Source organism: Ruditapes philippinarum, unplaced genomic scaffold (genome assembly GCF_026571515.1).
Source record: "Ruditapes philippinarum isolate M1 unplaced genomic scaffold, ASM2657151v2 ctg3959_1_1_1_1, whole genome shotgun sequence".
Classification (NCBI taxonomy): domain Eukaryota; kingdom Metazoa; phylum Mollusca; class Bivalvia; order Venerida; family Veneridae; genus Ruditapes; species Ruditapes philippinarum.
In genome coordinates, this window is record NW_026866347.1 from 54,223 (window position 1) to 76,565 (window position 22,343).

Consider the following 22,343-nt stretch of genomic DNA (forward strand, 5'->3'; position numbering starts at 1 on the left):
GAAGTCTTAAACAAACTTTGAAGCGTTACGTTCATATATGCATCGACAAGGCCACCAGAGATTATGATTTGGAATATAGTAATTTCTTCTTCGTGCAACAAGGTCATCCTTTATTATCTGATAAAATGATTGCCCTATTTTTTAGATTGCGTCAACGTTGTTCAGATATCGCAGGGATTTCTGGCCTGACACAAACGTTATAAGTTCAAATGAGTACATCACCAATGTCAGTGTCAGATTTTACATTTCTATCTAACAGACATATATCTCTCAAATTTTATCATCAAGTATCACGCGTGATTATGCATGTCCAATGTGCATTACACCAGATATATTCTGATGCGCGTAGCGACTGAAATACCACTTTAAAACTATACTTCTGCGGGATATAACTTTATGTTTTTAGAATAAATAAAAACAGAAAGTAAGGTAAAGTTTACCTAAATCTATGTATTATTCAAGCAGTTGTGAATAGTGTTTTCTAAAAAGTATAAAAATAGCTTTATATAAAACAATGATGATATATATGTCTGACTAGTTTCAAGTTTTTCATGTTCTTCATCTGTTGTTATTCCGCTACTAGGGCATATGCTGTGTTAATTTAAACCTATTTACTCGAGCTTGAATGTCGAGAAAGGTAAGAGCTTATTTGAATATATCGGGTCTTCTTTTTAAAGCTTATCGGCACTTGATCTTCTTGAATCAAAATAAAAACGGAAAGATCGAAATGGAAACGCAGCCCATACACTGTAGACCGCTGGTAATGCATCCAGTGGCCAGAGCAAGGTGAAACACTCAATGCCTAGGTTTGAGAGGCAGGTTCTCAACCAATAGGTCATCTTTTCCCATTTGCTGCAGTTAATTTCATTCCAACGAGGAAATCGAATTCAGTTGAGTCAAAATTTGTTTCCTCTGTTATACAATATGAAGGTAAACAGGACCATGGAAGAACAACCACCGTTGCGGACACAGCAATTCCAAAGACAGTGAAAAGGAAAAGCAATTTTCTATACATTTTTCCTTTTATTTGTGTAAAAGTTAAAGCTGCATGCCTCCATATAAGCCAAAATATTTCAAGAAAATTAAAGAAAAATGTTCTTAGATTTTAAGAATGGAAAAAAGATTCAAAATTCAAGTGATAATTTACATATGCAATTAATGACTGATTTGCAGCATTTTTCACGATATTTCTGTTATATCGAGGTCTATTTTTGTATATTTTGACTTCATTTTGGCAATTTAAGTGGATTGTAAATCCCATTCCCAAAGTGTAAATTACTTTCTTTTTCCAATTAACAATACAAGTATTTGACTTTTAACATACATTTTCAAAATTTTCATGAAAATACAATGTACACATGTATGAAATAATGACTTCTTGGATACATTTATTCCCTTAAAAAAAGTGCAATGGCAAAAGTGAAGATCCCGGATGCTGGTGGTGCCGCACTTACTATGGTGGACGTTGGGGATTTTATCACACCGATATTCTTTAAAAGTGCACAAGAAATAAAAGATATTTTCGACAATGTTCCAAACTTTAAATTCCGGAATGATGACCTGATGCTATGTACATTTTCTAAAACCGGTTAGTTTAAATATTATCATCGATTGTCATGATTTTTTACCTAAGTAATTTTGGAAAACACCTATTGGGATGATAATCTTTGTCTTTTAATGATAATATGCTTCAATTAAAATTATTTACAAAAAAATTACAAGACATCAATTAGATCATTTTAAAGATGAAAAATTATTTTTTCACACATAGTAAAAGTGAAATCGAATGTGCAAAACGTCAAAGATTCTGCACTGATAACAATCTGTTCTGACATAGAAGTTAAAAAGACCAGTGAATAAAAGATTCTTACGGTCAAAATCTTTTTTTTTTGTTTGAAGATACACCTTGTAGTTATTTAATGCTTGTTATCACACTCTTTCTTTTTATCTTTGTAATTGGTAGGTACAAACTGGGTATATGAAATCCTTATGATGATTTTAAACAGATCTGCTGAAAGGATTCAGACTTACAAAGTATTCACGATGCTTGAAGGTGTAACGGCAGAAGAGGCCGACCAACAACCATCACCACGAGTCATGAATTGCCACTACCGGCCAAAGTAATGATAAATGATCTGGTTTTTTTTATTCGTTTGATATATTAACATAATTTGAATTTAGTTTTTTTTATTTTGATCACAAAAACCTTGTGTCTTTCCATTTGAACCCCTCTTCTGTCCGCTTTCTTACTTTTGATATAGTAGAAAATATGGTCGTGTACCAGTATGGTTGGAACCTTCGTTGTGAGGATTCAGAGGCAGATACCTTAACTAAATGCTACTCTGAATTTCATGTCGTAACAAAAATACGTGACTGAACCATGGCCACAAATTGCTGCTCTCAAGTTTCTTGAGAAAGACAAGAAATGAACATAGGATAGACCCGTTACGTATCATGGCACTTATTTGTTTCCCCAAGCAAATTGTAACAAGAAAAACGACACATTTTTATAATTTAACTTAACTGTTTTAACTGTTGCATCTGTACATTAAAGTTCACATTGCCATCAAAGTTTAAGAGGTTCATGACAATTATTTGTAGGTAAATCTTCCATGCTTGTAGGTGTAGTTGGCGCCATGTTAACAAATAAGTAAATGTTTGGATAACAATGATGTCAGGGGTGGAGCGGTATTAGGGGAACCGTTATATCTACTTGAACTTTTGTAGTTTTTAATGAAATTTCATATAATTCATCTAAATTGTGTACATTATTTGATAAATTTTCTGATTCTTTTTAATTTATTTACTTTATACCTTGTACGAGGTGAGCAAATTTGAACTTCAAGCGTTTGTATTACATAATAGTCCAATATAAATCATTATTATATTGTTTTTTATCAACTAAACCTCGTTTTCATCTTTTCTAGAGTGAAATAAAATCATAAAAAGTCACTATTGTGCTCAAATAAGCCTCGTTTTTATTTGTAGAGTCATTATAAAAACCATATAACATTACTTTTCTACTCCGTCTAGCCTCGTTTGCATGTTCAGAGTTTAAAAAAAAATCCATATCAAATCCATATTGTACTCGAATTAGCAAAGATATGTCAAATGTTAAAAATGGTGGTGTAAATGTATGAAGGTTTTTTTTTATCAAATCTTGAGTGCAATACTGTAGCAATTGGACACTTTCGTAACTGTAATATGTATATTGAACTCGGCTAGCACCCCGTTCAATATAGACTTGACAGCAATGTAACCATAGTCCATTACACTTCAGTATTGTACTCAACAATGTATAAGAATCTCGAAATAACCTCATAATGTTGTACTCTAATTTATAGATATCTGCCTCTGGAAGATATGAGGGCCAAACAGATTAAAACAGTATTATGTCTACGAAACCCGAAAGACACGGCCGTGTCATACTACAATCACATGAAGGGGTTAAATATCTATGATTATGATGGTAAATGGGAAGATTGGTTACCAGTGTTTATGCAAGGAAAATGTAAGAATACCTCATGACTGGTGTTCTAAAACATGAAAAAAGAACACACCTCTGTTTTAAAAAGAACATGCATAATGATCAATTAGGTAGTTGCCGATTCTGCAAAAATAAAAAATAGATCCCAAGGACAGAAATGTGTCTAATTACTTGGAAAAATAATCGATTATTTTAATTAATGATTAATTTAAAAAAAGGCAAAATAATCATGAATTTAAATAATCGAATATTTTTCCATGTAATTAGACACATTTCTGTCATTGGGATCTATTTTTTTTCTTTCGCAGAAATGAATATGTTTTTTGTTTTTTTGTTTTGTTTTTCGATTATCATAATTAATTTTACTGTTCAATGTACAAACCGACCGATTATGATTATTTAGAATTAGATAAATTTTTGCTTATTTAATTTACAAAAAAAAAAACCCAACAAAAATATATTCATTTCTTAGGCATAATATAATGAACCTTTTTAAGCAATTTCTATGTAAGTGCATCGTAATTATCTAAAATTAACAGCCTTTTAACAAAAGTAATAAATAGCTTGAATTTGGGTAATCAATCAGACCAATTGAAAAAAAAGAAGATATTTAATCCCTATCAAACTTCGATACTGCTCTGAAGGCAATGAGCGTTGCATACGGACTGTTTTTAGTGGAATACGGACTGTTTTAAGTGGAATACGGACTGTTTTTAGTGGAATACGGACTGTTTTTAGTAGAATACGGACTGTTTTTAGTGGAATACGGACTGTTTTTAGTGGAATGAGAGAAGCTTGATGACCACTCTTTAAAATTATTTTTTTTCTGTAGAATTGGAAATACCGTATTTATCCATTTTTGTAGTACTGATTTGACCTTTTTGTTAATGAACAGGTAACATTTTTTTTTAAATATTCCTATTGCTTAAACTCATTTGTTTAAATTAGAATTGGAGTAGTACACTGATAAAAATTCGGATTTTAAGTAGTATGAGGGAAATTGTGTAGATATGGGTTATTTGTAATCATTACATGTATGTTTCATTACATATATGTTTTATTGGATTATGGGAAATACAGCGACTATTTGTTACACTGGCAAAAACGAATACAAGAAGGTCCAGGATTTCCACTACACATAATGTATTACGAGGACCTGAAAATGGTTTGTTCATTTTAATTTTTGGCGTCGATGGGTGCCGCCATTTTGTAACTTAGTAAACGTACTAGTCGCTACCCTTATTAAAAAGGTTATTTTTGATTGCTCAATCATAATTTACATTTTGCATATATTGCTCTGCCTTTGGGATATTTAAAAATTCTTCTCCTGACATGACCTCTTATATATCACTTAAATAAATTATGTATGATAAAAGACACTTATATAATATCCAACTTAGTCTATATTCATGTATATAACACAATGGCATGTTCAACATAATTAGCCAGGCTGACATCCAGTTAAATAATTCTACTATTTACACAGTCAGATATAAAATGTCAAACACATGACTGATAAAATTGTGTTTTGAGCCAAAGATAAATTTCTAAAAATAATAAACTGTTTTGGAACTCAAACATAATAATACAGACTAATCAATAATAATAATAATAATAATGCCTGTAGTTATTAACATGACTGATAAAAAAAAAAATATTTAAAGTTTCTTTTTACTAGCAGGAATATTTTACATATAAGTATGGTGTTTAGCAGGACTGTTCCTTGTTACTTATATATGTAACCTCTTTAAACTTTTGTAATTTCCACCTTTCTGTCGTTTACACTATTCTCTGACATTTACCATTACATATAGAAGCGTACAGATATGTACCTTTGCAGCATTATTTCTCTAGACATTTAATAATACTGTAGACTACTAGAGCATCCCTTTCTCTACCTTCTTGTTCAATACACTTTCCGAGAATATTTAAAGCGGTTTCCCTGTGACGAAGGTTTGGTTCGACTATTATGGTTCTGAGAAGTTTTGAGAGAGCAGATTGTTTTTCATTATGTCTCCCAAGATGGCTGTTAACCTTGTACTGTAGAAAGTAGAGGTAAGGGAGAGAATCCACCACAGTCCATCCAGTCATCAATTCTTTCTGTGCGGACTCTTCTATCCTCCGGTGTAGATCTTATCATTTCATATCCGAGTTCAGTCGGTACACAGTAAATTTCACAGGGCAGAAATTTGACACATAATGAGGTTGAATACTGTATTGCATTTTCATTATCATTGTCACATACCGCATAGAATCCTTCTCTTAATTGTTTTTATTTAAATATATAACAACCACAGACTGGCTCAACAATATAGAAATCATAGCTTCTTTCAATGTCGCTGAGAACCAGGTCAGCGATGCGTAATTTTTGTGCACAATATAATATTGAAGCTAATTTAAGTTTACTTAATGCAGCATCTGTATTCAGACCAAGTGAGATGAGTTTGAGGGCATCACCTGATATAGGGATGTGCTGATTGATGTTTATGGAAGCTAGCACAGATCCGAGGGTTGTACAGTACCATGGTGCCAGACGTTGACAGGCTGTCTTATACAGTCCTTCATATTGAACATTGAATATCTTTGATACACAATTTGTCAATGTATGTACAGCTTCAAAAGGACTTTTATGAATGGAACTTACAAAAGAGAGGGAAGCTTAAATGTATCTATTTGTTTCACGTAAAACTACTCCTGAAATGATATCACTTGCATCGAATCGACATGGATTATGAAGCTTTATACGAAGCCTGGCACCCAGATCATCACATTCAATACCAAGCAGTGCCACTCCTTCACTGTCAATAATGTTTTTTAGTATTTGTAAGATATATGGTTTGACTACAGGTGATACCTTACCCCTCAACAAATTGTTTTCAGGTATTATAAAATGTGGACAGTTTTCATTAATGATACTTTTATACAGGAGATATAAACACAGTGATAGACAATAAAGTAAATTGTTTTCTCTCCATATGTTAAACTGTGAACTGGCAATACAATGAAAGAGTACAGTTTTACACATGTAGCTGGAAATCACATCTTCAAATTGTGGATCAATGAATGATTTTATAATCATTTTCATCAAGACATAACAGCAAATCTGTGTTATATTCAGGTTAAACATTAAACCCCTTTCAGCAAGAGATGTTGATATTCTAAATTCAAGTTGCTCATATTCACTGTCTCTACATCCAACAGGGACAACAAAGCATCCAGTTCTGCTGCAATATTATTTCATTTCAGCAGATGGCCACTGACCTTTACCTTGGTGATCCAACCATTGCCTTGCTTGTTGAGGCCATGTTTTACAGTGCATAGCTAAACCAGGCAATCCTTGTTCTACTCTTGCCGGTCCATGTAATTGGCAGTTGTCGAAACTTATAGTAGACAGTGCTATATATGTTTTAGGAGTAATTTTCCTGTTCTGTGTCTGAGTAAGTGTTGATTAGTTTCTCCATTTGCAGGAAGAGGAGCATCAGGTCTTAGCACTTGAAGTAAACAATATCCAGGAGATACAGAATTATCTTGAATCATCAAATAGTTGATTACACCAGGTATCCATTCACACCAGTCTTGTATTACAGGCTCATGTTTGGAACAATAAAGTTTATCTGTGTCTGAGCTACAGACACCTTCATCAGCTAGTACTTCTGATAATTTCATTGACACAGTCTGGGTGTAATTTGGTACTTGAAACATTCTGTAAATACAATTTCATATTTGATGTATTTATTGATCTTACTTGGTCAGGTGATCATTGTTAATTATAAAATATTAAAAAATAATCTTTTTTAAACTCATTTTCTGTATGGAACATCTGAAAGTTACTTTTTATCATTTTTAAATTATTTTATGATTTATTATTCTTTCACCAGTATGTCAATGCTTTATGAAATAAAATCCACCATGATTGATTAATTTGATACTATTTATTTTCTAAAACTCTAAATATTACACTTGTTATTAATACAGATTTTTTAAAATGTCCTTTTGATTGAATATACCGTCTTTGTTATAGGTAATGGGGTTGAGTAGGTTACAGTTAAGCAATTTGTTATTTAATTCGAAAATGTGAATCTTGAATATTCGGTTTTCTTAAACAATTTTAATCCTCTTAATAAGATAACTCTTTTATGAATGTTTATATATCTTACAATTGTTATCTCCCTTTGTCAAAGTTGATAAAACTTTTCTAAGTTCTAGAAAACGACCAGTCTATTTTACGAATTACTGGCATTGGGCTTATTTTTTCTTAAATTTAAATTATTGTAAAATAATCGTTGAATAATATACATTATTGACTAGTGAGCCATTGAATACGATGTGAAATTTCAATATGACAGGAGCTAAAAAAGCTAAAATTGTCTTTAAAATGATTTTTTTGTAATAATCTCATAAGAATCTGCAATGACCAGAGCTTAGATATTTGACATGAAGCATCATTTTGTGGTCCTTAACAAAAGTTATATAAATCATGCCTCTGGGGGGTCAAAGTTGGTCCCAACTGGAGAGCCATTTAGTTAAAATATATTTATATAGGAATGAATGTATAACTAACTAATACAAGAGCTTATTATTTTTTGTATTTTTTCCCCAACACAATTACCTTAATGATACATCTTATAAGTATTATCATCTATAATTTTCTTTATTATCAAGTTCTTGTTCAATATTTATAGCTTAACAAAGTATGAATTAGTATTTATTTTTCGGGGTTTTTTTTCTTCCTTTTTTTCTTTAATTCATCTTTTTATGATCAGAAACTTGTTAATACTTTTAAAGTTTTTTTTATTTCTTGAAAAAACAATGGTCAGTAGTAAAAAGCTTCTGTTTATATATGCTGTAAGTTACAGGTAATGAGGTCTGCAGATTTCAACAGCTTTCAGGAATTTTTGGTATCTTTCTTTTTCAATCTTAAAAAGATAACCCTTTTTATGATTTTTTTTATTTATCTGACATTTATATCTTCCATTTTTGTGGTTAATAAAACTTTTCTCAGTTTTAAAAATAGAAATACAGTACATGGCATGTGGTCAATAATAGTAAAATATTGTAAAATAGGCTGAACCCTGAATTTTATTTTCAGAAGTAAGTGTGAAATAATAACAAGACAACGTTCAATCGTAAAGTATTTTGTATTTTAACGACTTAAACAAGCAAACATATCACAATGATTACTGAGTTTATATTAATGTATTTACATTTTTACAACTTTCTAGCTATTTATTATAATAATCTAAAAGTATGTTGTATTTTGATAATAAAAACAAGGATACATAAGACAAACATAACAGTTTATAGAAGGTTTTTTACCACATTTCTATCTTTTTAATTTTCATTATGTACAATGTTTATATAAGACAATATTTCGCTTTCAATGAATTATTTTTTATGATCAGAGGCAGTCCTTAATTAAATGGACACTGTAGTGCTGAGTGAATTGCATTTAGTTATTTTAAAAAGTATTGTAATATGTCAATATTTGTTTCCATTGTATTATTTTAATATAGTACTTTGACAGGCAAATTAATCTCCGGCATGCATGTCTTATTTATAGTTGATTGTTTAGTTTACACATATTTTATTCATAATCATACACAGTACATAATAAATGCATTCAGTATATACAATGTAGTTGATTGTTTAGCTATTTTCCCGTTGTTTTGCAAATTTAGCTTGATATGTTGCTCGGTAGGTAGCCCATTTTGCTTTGTTCCAAAATAACCAATTGACCCACAGCCTCCAAACTTAATAGAATAATCAACTTCATTTTGTAGAATAACTTTACTGTTCATGTGGCCCATGAATGAACGTCAAGTTCACGGGGACCTTGAATGTGAAAACCATTTTCTTTCAATAATTAGCCTTTAGACAATACCAAATAACTTAAACTTGGTGATTATGATAATTTTAGGAAATATGATAATATTCATATGTGTTAATGAATAATTTTGTATCATATCGAACTAGAAATGACTATGGTTGTTAAAATTGTCATTGGGCTAGTAGTAGGATTTTAAGCTTATTGTGTCCTTTATCTCTTTATGCATAAACACATTCAATTTCATAATCGATTTCCTTGTGGCTTTCATAATGGTTACTAATTCTTACTACCAATTAAAGGTAAACGAGATGGACTTATTTGTCTCATTTTGATATCTCTTAATAATATTCTAAAAAATATATATATATAAGCTCTTGAAAAAAGAGGGAAACACTAGCAACAAAAAAGGATGAAACATTAAAATTAACTTACTTCAAAAGTAATTGAATGACAATAAGAACTCCTTTATATTAAGATGACTTTTAAAATTAAACAGCGTAATTGTCCCTGTCTAAATGATATAATAAAACCCTTGGTAATTACATTAATGTATATGTTGGGGAATTCTTAGTCAATTTGTACTATCTAATAATCATATGATATATTTTGACCATGGTTGATGCAAAAAAAAAAAGATTTCAAAACATTGGCTATTATAATGAATGGTAATTGTCTAATAGCTGATAATGAAAATTGTGTATACAATAACATTAAAACTATATAAGTTATAAAGAGACAGCCAAAATCTTAATAAAAGAATTTAACAAAACAGATACATTCTGAATGATATTTGTAGACATATTTATTTTGTCAAGTTAATTATTGACTTTTTTCAATCGTAAAAAAGTGATGGCAATTATGGCAAATGTCACTTTTTAACTGTTTGATCATTTACTCTCACGTGGGCAAAATGTCACTTTAAATAAGGATGATTACAAAACTGAATGAAACAATAAGATACATTTAAATGTCATGCCTTATAAATATAGATAAAATACTAGAACATCATTCCTAAAAATACATTACATTTTTATACAAAGTATTTACATTGAAAATGCTTACATTTTTTCTTTTAACATAAAATATTGTTTTCTTTAAACTTCCTTTCAGCTTATGATTAAATTAATTTTCGTTGCTGAATTTTCAAATTTCCTTGTATATGCCACAATTATAGATGTAGGTAGCAGGCTTTTATCTCACCAGAACTATGTTTTCTGCTTTCTTTTAGTTTACAAAAATATTCTCATTTTTGGATATGTTTATTATAAATTGGAGCGAGATCAAAGTGAATATTTTAAAGCAAGCCTGCAGTAGTTTATAGCTTACTTCAAAAGCCTCGTGAGACTCCTAGTACTTGTGTCAGAGGCTTATCACGGGTTAGTATCACTGTTAAAATTCCTAAGACATTAGGTTCCATGTAAATTTTTAAAGGAGTGTAATTAAATAAATTTAGCAGTAGGGTAAAATCTGTGAAAAATATGTGAGATACGTACCCATTTTACTTAAATGTTTAAATATATATTTGTAAAAGATATCTTGTTTGTTTGTTTGTTTCATTTTACGCCTTTTCCCAACAGTATTTCAGTCATATAGGCGGGTAGTTTCCTAACCATCGTTCCTGGAGAGTTTCACCAGTACTAGACTACCTTCCTCCGCGCTAAACTACCAAAGCATCTCCCGGGGATATCTTAAAGCAAAGAAAGATGAAATAAATCAAACATAAAATTAACTTACTTCAAACGTTGTCTTGTAGAAGAAGTCTTTCATATAGTTTTGATGGCTGATATGTGAAAATTACTGAACAATAAAGCAACGTTATTGTCCCAGTCTGTATGAGGTAATATTGAGTTTGTATGACTAAATTATTATAGGTATTGACCCCCAATAAAAAACATAGCTGAGTTAAAAACTCTGTCGGCATGAGTACATATCATCTGGCAAAGTGTAGCTCCATACTGTCAGATATAGTTAGTCCTATGATGGACCTGCTAAAAAAGACGTAGACTTTACATGGAACTGTACCAATAATGAGGGCATTTGAAAAGGGTTTCAGCAAGCTTTTACGAAATTTCACCTGTTATAACATTTAAAGACATTGTTTTTCTTTCCCATGAAGAGGCGAAATTTTCCCCATTACCCCGATACATTTTTAAAACAAAAGTTTGTCAGTAAACCATTTTCCAGATTTTGTTTTAACATATAAAATAATGGGTGGTATGGGGTTGGGAGGTACATGGATGCACAAAATTTCAAAAGGGGCCCCGGGCCCCTTTTCAGAAAAGGGGTGACCCCTAAAAATAGAATAAAACCTTTCCTTTTTTTTAACAGTGATAAAAAAATTTTCCCCTAAAAAGCACATTAAAATTTGATCAAACCCAAATTTACCCCGTTAAAACCGTTGAAACGGGACTAAAATTTGGAAGAGGGTCACTTAAACGGAGGGGCCCAAATTGTTTAAAGATTGCCGGTTATTTTTAACACATAGGCACTCTAATGTAAAAGAGTCTCTTTAACAAAACATAGCTTGCGATATTTACTCTCTGGTCATTAAAAACGATCTCATTACGGCCGACATGTACAGTAAACATTTTAAAGTAGACTGGTTACACGACACGGAAAGTATCACAGTTGTACACAGATTAAAAGTTCACTTTACTCGTGTTGGTCAAATTGACTGTTTGAAAAGTGACAAGGCCCAAAGTTCTTCTCTGCTTAATTTGCAAAGTTTGCAACAGATTGAAATTTTTATCACGTGGCATCCTCCCCAGTACATAGTCAATCAAATGGCTTTATTGAAAAATGGTGTCTAAAGCTAAAATCATAATGACGAGATGTTAAGCTAGTACAATCGACTATTCTCACAGTATAGAAACACTCCACCCAGTTGCGGCTATTCACCTGCCCAATTATTAATGGGAAGAAGGTTAAAATCTATTCTACCTACAACTGAGAAACAATTACTCCCTGAAAAATAAATAATAATTCTGCAATTTAGAAAATGAGAAATAGCAAACTGATCCAACAATTATATTACGATAAAGGGTCAAAACCTCCCCCAAGTTAAATGTGGGCGATTCGTGCAGAATTCAAATAGGAACCAGCCGTGATCATCCATTTGAAAGTGACATGTCATACGGTGTAATAAATGAGGATAATTCAGATTACAGACGAAAAAGGCGTTTTCTCCACACAACCCGGGGAAACTATGCAAACTCTGCAGAATCATTTGAACCAGATATCACCAAATATGAGCAAGATCCCTCATCTCTGTTAATTACAGGAAATAATGCAACATCCGATTCACATCCTAAATGTCGGAACGTAATTAATTCAGCCGTTCCCATACTATGAACCCGGACAAAAATGTAGACAAATATTCATCTTATCGAACACGCAGTGGTCAAAAAGTGAAACTGTGACAAACAATGGTTTAAAAGCATGGAAATTCATATTCATGGAGAGATATTAAATGCTTTAAAATTTTACAAAAAATAAAAGATTGTTAAAAAATAAAATTAAGTCATGAACTATTTAGTATTTGTATGATGATGGTATATTAATGCACAACTTAATTTTTTAAAGAAGGGAGAGGTAGTAATATCAGCTGTTGCTATATCATAAATTTACAGATATTGCGCAAGCTCAGTAACATGTCTAGCCTGTCTATGTTAGGAGAATAAATCTACATCTTTTAGAGTTAACACGTGTTTGTGTTATATCAGTATTTTGTAAAGTCTACGTGATTATCATAACTCCCAATAGCATAACAGCTACAATATTGTGAAATTTGAAACTAGTCCTTTACAAGGAGTATCGGTTTTAGGATGGTATATCTGGCCAACATTCTTTTAGCTGGTTATCTTTTTCACTCAATACGTCATATTCACAGTCTATGTCATTGGTCAGTTATTTTTAGATATGATCATTCCTCATTCCAAATTAGGTAAGGTCACGCAGCTAAATGTTGCAAGCCAGTGAAGAATCGGCTTTCCTCTAGATATGTAAAAGACGCGCAACAAAAGGTCGCGTAAACTACACATTTTAGCCCTTCAGCATCTCGAAGTTGCCAAAATATCAGATTCATTACTGCTTTATCAATATACAGGTTACTTGGTTCAAATTGTTTTAGTTATATTTTGTAAAGGTGGAAAAGGGATTTTCTCAGATTATTTTTCTGCTGTTAATAGGTTTTAGTTTTATTACTTGGGGACCATACGCCGCTATTCATGGAATGGCCCTACTGTGTCAAATTGAAGGTTCCATGATATCCGCCGTATGAACACACCTGCGGATGCTTCAAAATTCTAAATTCAAAAGTTTACCATTTCATGTCTGCTTAAGCCAGTGCTAGGGGGCGTGGACGGTAACTTGCACTTTCCAGTAATGTCCATGAACAGGCTCAATCCAACTTAGTTTGCACCATTTTCAATTTTGCAGTGTTAGGCTTTCTTTAGGAATTCTGTTTTTCAATATTTTAAAGAATTGTCAAACAAAAATGAGTGTATCGATCTTGTATACCATAAATAGCACAAATGTATTTATTCTATGCAAGTACAATGTATACGCTGTACTAAATCGCATTGTCGGACAAATAGTTATGCTATGGAGTAAACATGTACCTTTATGTTTTTAGAACTTATGTTTGTATTGCGCAACAGTCTGTATGTGGGTTGCTCGCCAGTCTACTGTTGCACACCATGCTAGCTTGTGTGCAACAGTAATCTGTGCAATATTATCAACAGTAGAGGAGTGGCACTAATTGGCATTAAATGTGGTGATCATGGTCCCCGGCTTCATCTCAAGTTATATATGTCCAGTTAAGACAAATGAATATATTTCAGGATTACTATTAAATAACATGGCTATTTCTTGATCGATGTCATCGTGTTTAGAATAAAAGTCCTTATGAAGCTGTACAATTTCCAGTAAACACAATGATAGACAAGAAAGTAAATTGTTTTCTCTCCAGATGTGAACATGTGAATTGGCAATACATTTGAAGAATACAGTTTTACACATGTAACTGGAAATCACATCTTCCAGTTGATCATGGTCACTCCCTCTACATACAACAGGAACAACAACGCATCCAGTTTTGCAGCCATAATGTTTTATTTCTACAGATGGTCAGTGACCTTCGCGTTGTTAATCCAGCCATTGTGTTGCTTTTTTGTCATTTTTTTTTACAATGCAGATCAATTACATGTTCTGTATCATTGTAACTGTGTGTACCTTTGCTGGTCCTTTAATTTGAATTACTCGAGATCTTCACAAGAAACACGCCCGTTTAACTCACAACGAGTGAAAAATGTCCATCGGTCAAAATGTTGTGGGCAAACGTTCGTTCCTCGTTGTGAGCCCCCCATCTTTTTAACGTGGACACAAAAAAAGGGGGTTTTTCATAATTTTTGAAAAATTAAGACAAATTTTTTAAAAAAATCGAAAAAGCAGTTAGCTAGCATTTTGTTTTCCCCAGTAAAGCACATGAAAGACAAATTTCCTGTTGGTGGACTTTGTTTGGTCCGTGGGGCACAGTCCCCGGGGGGGCAGGAAAAATGGAGACAACTTCTCTTTGGACCTAATTTAACATTGAAAACGTCGATTCTGGTGACGTTTTGTGCATTCTAACCTAAAACAGATGCCCACAAGTCTTTAGCGTAAATTATTATCTGAAAGTCTTCATAGAAACGAAGATATACCTTTTTTTGCTTTAATCCTCGTTGTGAGCACCAAAACCTCGTTGTGAGCAAGACAAGCGCAGTGCTAGTCTGGTTTTAATATGTAATTCAAATGGCAAGAATACAATTTTCAATCTACCAAAAGCAATCAAAACGTTTTCGTACAATAGTTTTTCTTTGCAATAGGTCTTCTTTTTTGAAAATTATTCTTCATATTCACAAGTCATCAGATTAACAGAAGAACTAATCAGTGGAGGTAAATCGCTATTTTATTTCGTATACTCTAGTGTGGCACGAGTGAACATCACGGGGCGTTTATGATATTTCAACAATTTCACAATCTGTGTGATACACACATACATGTGTTTATCCTGAGCTGAAGACTGACCAAGTTATGTAAAACAGGAACTATCACGGTAAGTTGACAATGCCCCTGAAGTGGTGCTTTGTCCTTTGATTTATGGACCAAATATATTATTTGTTTTTGGACAATTAGATCTTCAATGTGAAGGTCATTCAAGGTCAAGGTGAAATAAATATAGGTCAGTTGGAAGGTCTTGTCCAAAGGGGCATTGTGTCCAAATATGAATTAATTCCACTTACTTATAAAGAAGTTATGACCAATGTTAAAGTTTTTGGATGTTCTAGAAGGTCATTTTGGGTACAAGGTAAAAAAAATACAGATCAGTTTGAAGGTCTTGCCTAAAGGGGTGTTGTTTCAAAATATGAGTAGAATCCGTATGCTAATAAGGAAGTTATGACCAATTTTTAAGTTTTTGGACAATTTGACCTTCAAGGTGAAGGTCATTCAGGGGTCAAGGTCAAAAGAATATAGGATAGCTGAAAGGCCTTGTCCAAAGATGTGTTGTGCCTAAACATTATGCCAGGACATTATGGCCAATCTTAAAATGTTTTTGGACAATTTGACCTTCAAGGTAAAGGCCATTCAGGGGCCAAGGTAAAAAAAGACAGGTCCGTAGGAAGGTCTTGTGCTAAGGGATGTTGTGTTCAAATATGAATCAAATCCGTTTACTAATAAGGAAGTTATGGCCAATGTTAAGGTTTTCGGACAGATTGACGGACTGACAGACGGACAGTTCAAAACTAATATGCCTCCCTTTGGGGTAAGCACAACGTCTTGCAAAGAAACGCTGCTGTGCAAAAACGTTTTAATTGCTGTGGTAGATTGAAAATTATATTTTCACCATCTGAATTACATATTAAAACCATACACGCACTGCGCTTGTCTTGCTCACAACGATGTTATGGTGCTCACAACGAGGATTAAAGCAAAAAAGGGTATATCTTCGTTTCTATGAAGACTTTCAGATAAATATTTACGCTAAAGACTTGTGGGCATCTGTTTTAGGTTAGAATGCACAAAACAAAAGCAATAAAAGGAGCATCACGTCATAACACTTGAAGTAAACAATTTCCAGGAGATACAGAATTAGCTTGAATCTTCAAACAATTATGTACAGCAGGTAACCATTCATATCAGTTTTTTTTTATTACAGGGAGATCATTGAAACAAAAAAGTCGGTCAGTGTCTGAATCATCCAAATGGTAGTTGTGCCTTCTGATTGTCGACATAATAGTATTCTTATTTTGTAATTGGTTATTCACATTGAACATTGATTTATTCAGAAGCCAAGTGTTTCTCCTCTTCAGCACTATTCTCTCATTAACACATATATCAGCTTGTATTTAAGATAATCTCATCGATATAGTCTGTATGTAACTTGGTAATCATACATTTTGTAAATACATTTTTTTTACATATTAAATATCTTTATTGATCTTACTTTGTCAGATGATTATTGTTTATTATAAAATATTCAAAACAAATTTTCTTTTTTATATCATTTTCCTGAATGTAACACCTCACAAGTATTTTTTATCATCAGTTCTTGTATAACTTGAAATGAAAATGGATTGACGTTTTTACCAGTATCTCAATAATCTTTGATTAATGCTATATGCAATGACAATCATTATTTCATTATTTTTTATATTTATTTCAAGACTATTTCCTGATACTGCATGTATGCTGTAAATATCACACTTGTTATTGGAGCAGATAATCCTTTAGAATTACCTTTTGTTTTATTTGTTGTTTATTACAGGTAATGAGGTTCATTAGGTTACAGTAAAATGCTTTGTTCTGTTTATTTCTCAATATTGCATTTCTTAACTAATTTTGCTTCTTCCTTTAGAGAATAATTCTTTTAATGATTTTTTTATATATTTGACGTTTTCTTATCATCCTTTGTTGAAGTTTATAGACGGAACTTTTCTCAGTTCGAAATAGAGAAATGCAGTTCATGCACATATGCACATAGGTTGCGTAATAGAATTCTGTCAATAATGGTAAAACTTTCAGAACTGAATTACTATGAAACACCTGTGTACACTATCATTTGTTAGTAGGTGCTGGGTAGTAATTTGGTTCTGAACATTATTTTATGATTTTGGTTAATTTCTTGTGAGTATCATGGGTAAACTGCAAGCTGTACTCAATTTATGATACTTTGAAATTGCTAGACTCTGTAACAAAGTAGTTTCAGCTTCTGTCTTATATTCTTTATGCAATTTTAACAGTTAATGAGTTGGAAAACTGGTTCAAGGATTTTTGTTAGTTGCTTTACATAAACGAAACTGACATTCCTAACATCATGTTCAATTCTAAAGACACAGTAATCTTGATAGTAAATTTCAGATATTGTTGTTGTTGATATCTCTGCTTTAACAACATTTATTATTTAAGTTTAAGTGTCAAATACTTATGAGTACTCCTTTGTAACATTTAAACCTGTTTAATATACCGTTGTCTTATTATAGTCAATTTTTTTCATGTGCACAAAGTGTTACTTTGATAACTTATCATGATTATCAATTTAAATTTTGATTTTATTTCTTAATAACTGACCAGGTAATAATCCTTGAAACAGTAAATGATCTCGTTAATGAAGTTTTTACAAAAGAAAAGATATTCCAATCGTTGCGACTTATCAGTTTATACCAAAGTCAAATTAAATAACATCTCTTTAGTTCTCACCTTAAATTTAAATTAGCCCCAAATATTTGCTCAGCAACTTGAAGGTGTATATGTCTACTGGTAGTTCTAATATCGAATAATGACCCTTTGTATAAAATGAAGGTTATTCGCATTGTTTCAAAACAGACCATATTACAAAACAAAATAAATGAACTGAAAACTCAAATAAATATAAAACTCTAGAAATTTAGATAATTAAGTTATAAATATTTCCTTTTTTTTTCTTTCTTTTCTTTCTTTTTTTCTTGATATATGTAGAAAATTCATTAAGATCTGAAAATTATAATCTGATGTTAATATTTTCCTAAAAATACACTACACCGAAGATAAAGTTTCAGCGTGACCTTACATAGTCCAGGCTATTCTCCATATTTGCTTTTGACTTAATTACCGCTATATCAGCCAAGTGGGACTCTGTGTTGTTTTATTCTCGTGAAATATTGTGATGGAAAGAAAACAGTAAAATATGTGAGTAAATATAAGTTAAATTTAACCATTTCACAAAAATAGTAATTAGTTGGATAAGTTTTAAAATTTGCTTGAATATGTACTTTCTTCTCATTTGTTTTAACACGCAAATAATTCGAAAAACATTTAATTGTACAAAAGTTATTCAATACAAATATAACAACATATTTGTTTACTTGATTTTTAAGAATCAAAATAAAACTAATTAACACAATATGACATTAACTGCTTTTATTTTATGCTTTTCAATGGATTACTGATTTATCCGTGAAAATTATATTTGGTAATTTCACAGTGAAAATTATCAAAATATAATTTCACTTTTTTCAATGACGAAACTACTTTTTTAAGATTTTCCCCATGTGGTACCTCAATTTTATTTTTGCTGACAATTCTGACAATGTCAGGCTGTTTAAAGAAAAAGCAAAGCTGAAATTGATAAATACCTTAAACGTCAAAAGTAATAAAAAGAAGAAAACTTACTTCTATTCATTCAAATTCCAATCACCAAATTTCGTCTCTAAATTTTTTGTTTCATTTTTACAGTCTGAAAAATACATTCCTTCCACATGCAAACTGCTCTTGATGACATTTGGGCATATTAAAGTATCCTACGAGTAATAACTGCCGTATGCTTTATGAAAAATTGAAAAGCAATGACAGCTACAGCTCGTAGAACAAGTAAACCACCCAGCATTCCGAGCAAGTTCCAAGTCTTTCATTTTCATAGCTGCTTTTTTCATGTTTTCACATCTGTCAACACTTATTTTTGTCTGTTTCAATCCTGAAATATGTTTTCTTTCTTTTAAAAAGGTGTATGACTAACAATTCCAAAATGATATCCCTCTGAATCAAACACAATTATTTTCCTCCCGTGAAATACACAACTTTAAAAAATGGCTGCCGCTTACATTTAACAAAGCCAGGTCTAATATAAATTCGCAGTAAGTAACAGAAATATGGATGGATGGTTGGAATTTTCTCCTACACGAATAGTTTTGTTTTTATTATTAAAACAAGCGATCATTCATATTTTTTAAACAAAATAAATAATATCACTGTCATTTAATGTTGAATATCGGACTTATTTTTCAGCTCAAGACTTCTTTGTTTTTAATGAGAAATTCGCACGAAATGAGGCTCTCAATGGGGAAACAGATTTTAATATTTATGTTAATATTATGGAAATTTCGTTTAAACTTGTTTTTTTAGCATAAAATAAAAAGAAAATTTGTTTGTTTGTTGTGTAAGATGTAATTTTATTTCATCTCGTGAACTTTAAAAACAGTATTCTCACTCGTGGCTACGCCACTCGTGAGAATACAGTTTTTAAAGCCCACTCGATGAAATAAAATTTCATCTTACACACAAACAAACAAATATCCTCTATATAATAACAGCTCCTTTCATAGGCCAAAATAAAAAGCATTCCATAAGAGACGACGACGTTCACCGGCGTCGCCAATAATTATTATGTTCTCAATTGTTGACATAGACCTTACAAAGGTTAGTCCAATTATTTGTTCTACCCGACGAGATATTGTTGGGGTTCTTTTGTGTATAGGCAATATCTCACCTCTACCAGAAGCGAGATGATGACCCAGAACAAAAATATCTCAGAATCTAGCTTTGTCACGTAAATATATTTTGACTTTACAAAGGTGAGATAAAATTTAATTCATCACTGTCTTAATTGCTCAAACTTAAACAATATTCATTTTCAAAACCGGAGGTACACATTGAACTTTGTATCCCCCATTTACGTCACATCCGGTAAAGGAAGTAACTCTTCCATTAAGGTTGTTAATTAATACCTTTATCATTTATGTTTTACATTACTTATGTTTTTATACTTATGTTTTTATTTAAAATGGTACTTTAAGTCAATGGTATTAATAAGAGAATGTATACATAAAACTGCCTGTGAATTATATCACTGATATGTTGTAAACAATAAATCTATATAATTGTCTTCCTTTTGGGGTTTAAAGGATATAAAGCTGTCAGTAAATTAACAATAAAACATTTGTTTTAATATTCATTAGAATCAAAATAACATTGTGCTCAGTGTTTCGTTGTCCATTTGAGCTGAGTATATACATACATTAAAAAATATTGATTATTATACTGGTTATTGATCAATAATTGATACAAGTAATGGAAACTGTTCATGATAAAATATATAAACTGCCTGATATGTAAAAGGACTGCCCAACTCAGTTTATCAATTGAATGTTAACAATAAAGCTCATTCTGTGATTAAGAAGGGTTTTTTATTATAAACATGACCAAGCCTTGAAATTGGAAAAGAATTATAGCAACATTTAAAGTTATCTTAACTTTGAACAATACATTCACCCTTAATCTTGAATTGGCATATTGTACTTTGAACCAAAGCCGAAAGAGAAATCTTCGCAAATTTCAATTGAAAGTAGGATCTGTTTTGTTGAATCTCAATGAATTACATTAAAAATGTTTGTTTTATAATTTGCAGGTTATAGAATGCTGAATGCTTACTGCACTAGATAAAAGTTTGACTATAAACGGCCGTGCACCTCCTGAAAAAAATTGAAATGGTGAGTACATGTTCCATTATAAGTTCTTAACTTAAACAAAATGACATCATCATGATATCTTGGTTAATAATGCAAATTACACTAAAGGTGTAAAACAGATTAATTAAAAAATATTATTTCCTCATGACTCAATTAAACCTATGCTAGAACACGCTTTCAAAGATTTTGATCGTGTGCTTGTAAATAAGTTCCTTGTTTTGTAACAAAGCAGAATTTAATTAAAGTGCATTAATACATTAAACAATGTTCACCTTAAGTTAATTATTTGCTTAACGAATATTCTTGTCTACCAACTAAACTCAACATTCCATTTATCTTTAGACAAAATACATTTTGTTTAACTTTGTCAGAAAAAATAAATATTTTTTTTTTGTTTTGTCTGCATGATAAGAGACGCATCTGAAATAACTAGCAAGTTTGCTTACATTATATTGTTTTGCATACATATGTTTAATCAGGCGGATGAGATTGTAAAATATGTACAAGAAATACAGATATCCCAGAGGTTTAAAGCTGAAGAGAATTTTAAAAGAAATATACACGTTTAGATGGACCCAAAGTAAACTGGGGGGAGTAGGAAAACTTGTAAATGATTCCTATCTTTTTAAAATAAATTTTTTGCCCAAAAAATCTTTAAACTAGCCGAGTCCCTTTGGGGTTGGTTCCCCCCCTTTCAAAAATTTTTATTGTAAATTTATTTTTTCCCCCCAAAAAACCTTCCTAATTTTTATTAAATTTTCTCATATGTTTTACTAGACCCGGTTTTGTGAAAGAAACCCCCTTTTTTGTAAAAATTTTTTTAAATAAAAAAAGATGGTTTTTTCCAAACAAATTTTTTGACTTTTTTTTAGAGGGAGAAAAACCTTTTCCACCTATCATTTAAACCACCCTCCCTTCCCCTTTTTCCAATTTCCCTTTTTTTTATTCAAAAATTTTTTCATTTAACGAATATGAGTTGGGGGAAAGTTCATTTGTTTCGCTACTCTCAATAATAATTAAGATAAGTAACAAATTAACAAATAATAAACCCGCATGTTCATTGTAATAGAAAACTTTATTGTCATATATATTTTGCTTTATTCACTTTTGTCAGTAATATCTCGAATAAGGTTATATCTACTGTTGTCTTCAAATGTGTTAGACCTTTATATCTTTCCACTGCAGGCAACCTCTTACATTTAATGTCCTTTTAATCAGTTTTAGCTATATCATGTTCGTAAAGAAACCCGACATAACTCTTAGGGCGCGA

General features: G+C 31.5%; 1 protein-coding gene and 1 long non-coding RNA gene across 2 annotated transcripts; both read left to right on the forward strand.

Moving 5' to 3' along the window:
- Positions 1-267: 267 nt before the first annotated feature.
- Positions 268-6,808, forward strand: LOC132732227 (sulfotransferase 1B1-like). Its single transcript, XM_060718618.1, has 6 exons — positions 268-429; positions 1,407-1,588; positions 1,964-2,120; positions 3,345-3,494; positions 4,496-4,652; positions 6,689-6,808. Exons 2-6 carry the CDS (start codon positions 1,411-1,413, stop codon positions 6,806-6,808), a joined length of 762 nt encoding a protein of 253 aa, XP_060574601.1. The 5' UTR covers positions 268-429; positions 1,407-1,410.
- An 11,594-nt stretch (positions 6,809-18,402) lies between these two features.
- Positions 18,403-21,604, forward strand: LOC132732223 (uncharacterized). Its single transcript, XR_009625994.1, has 3 exons — positions 18,403-18,518; positions 21,013-21,094; positions 21,553-21,604. It is a non-coding gene; the product is annotated as an uncharacterized LOC132732223 (long non-coding RNA).
- The last annotated feature ends 739 nt before the right edge of the window (positions 21,605-22,343 follow it).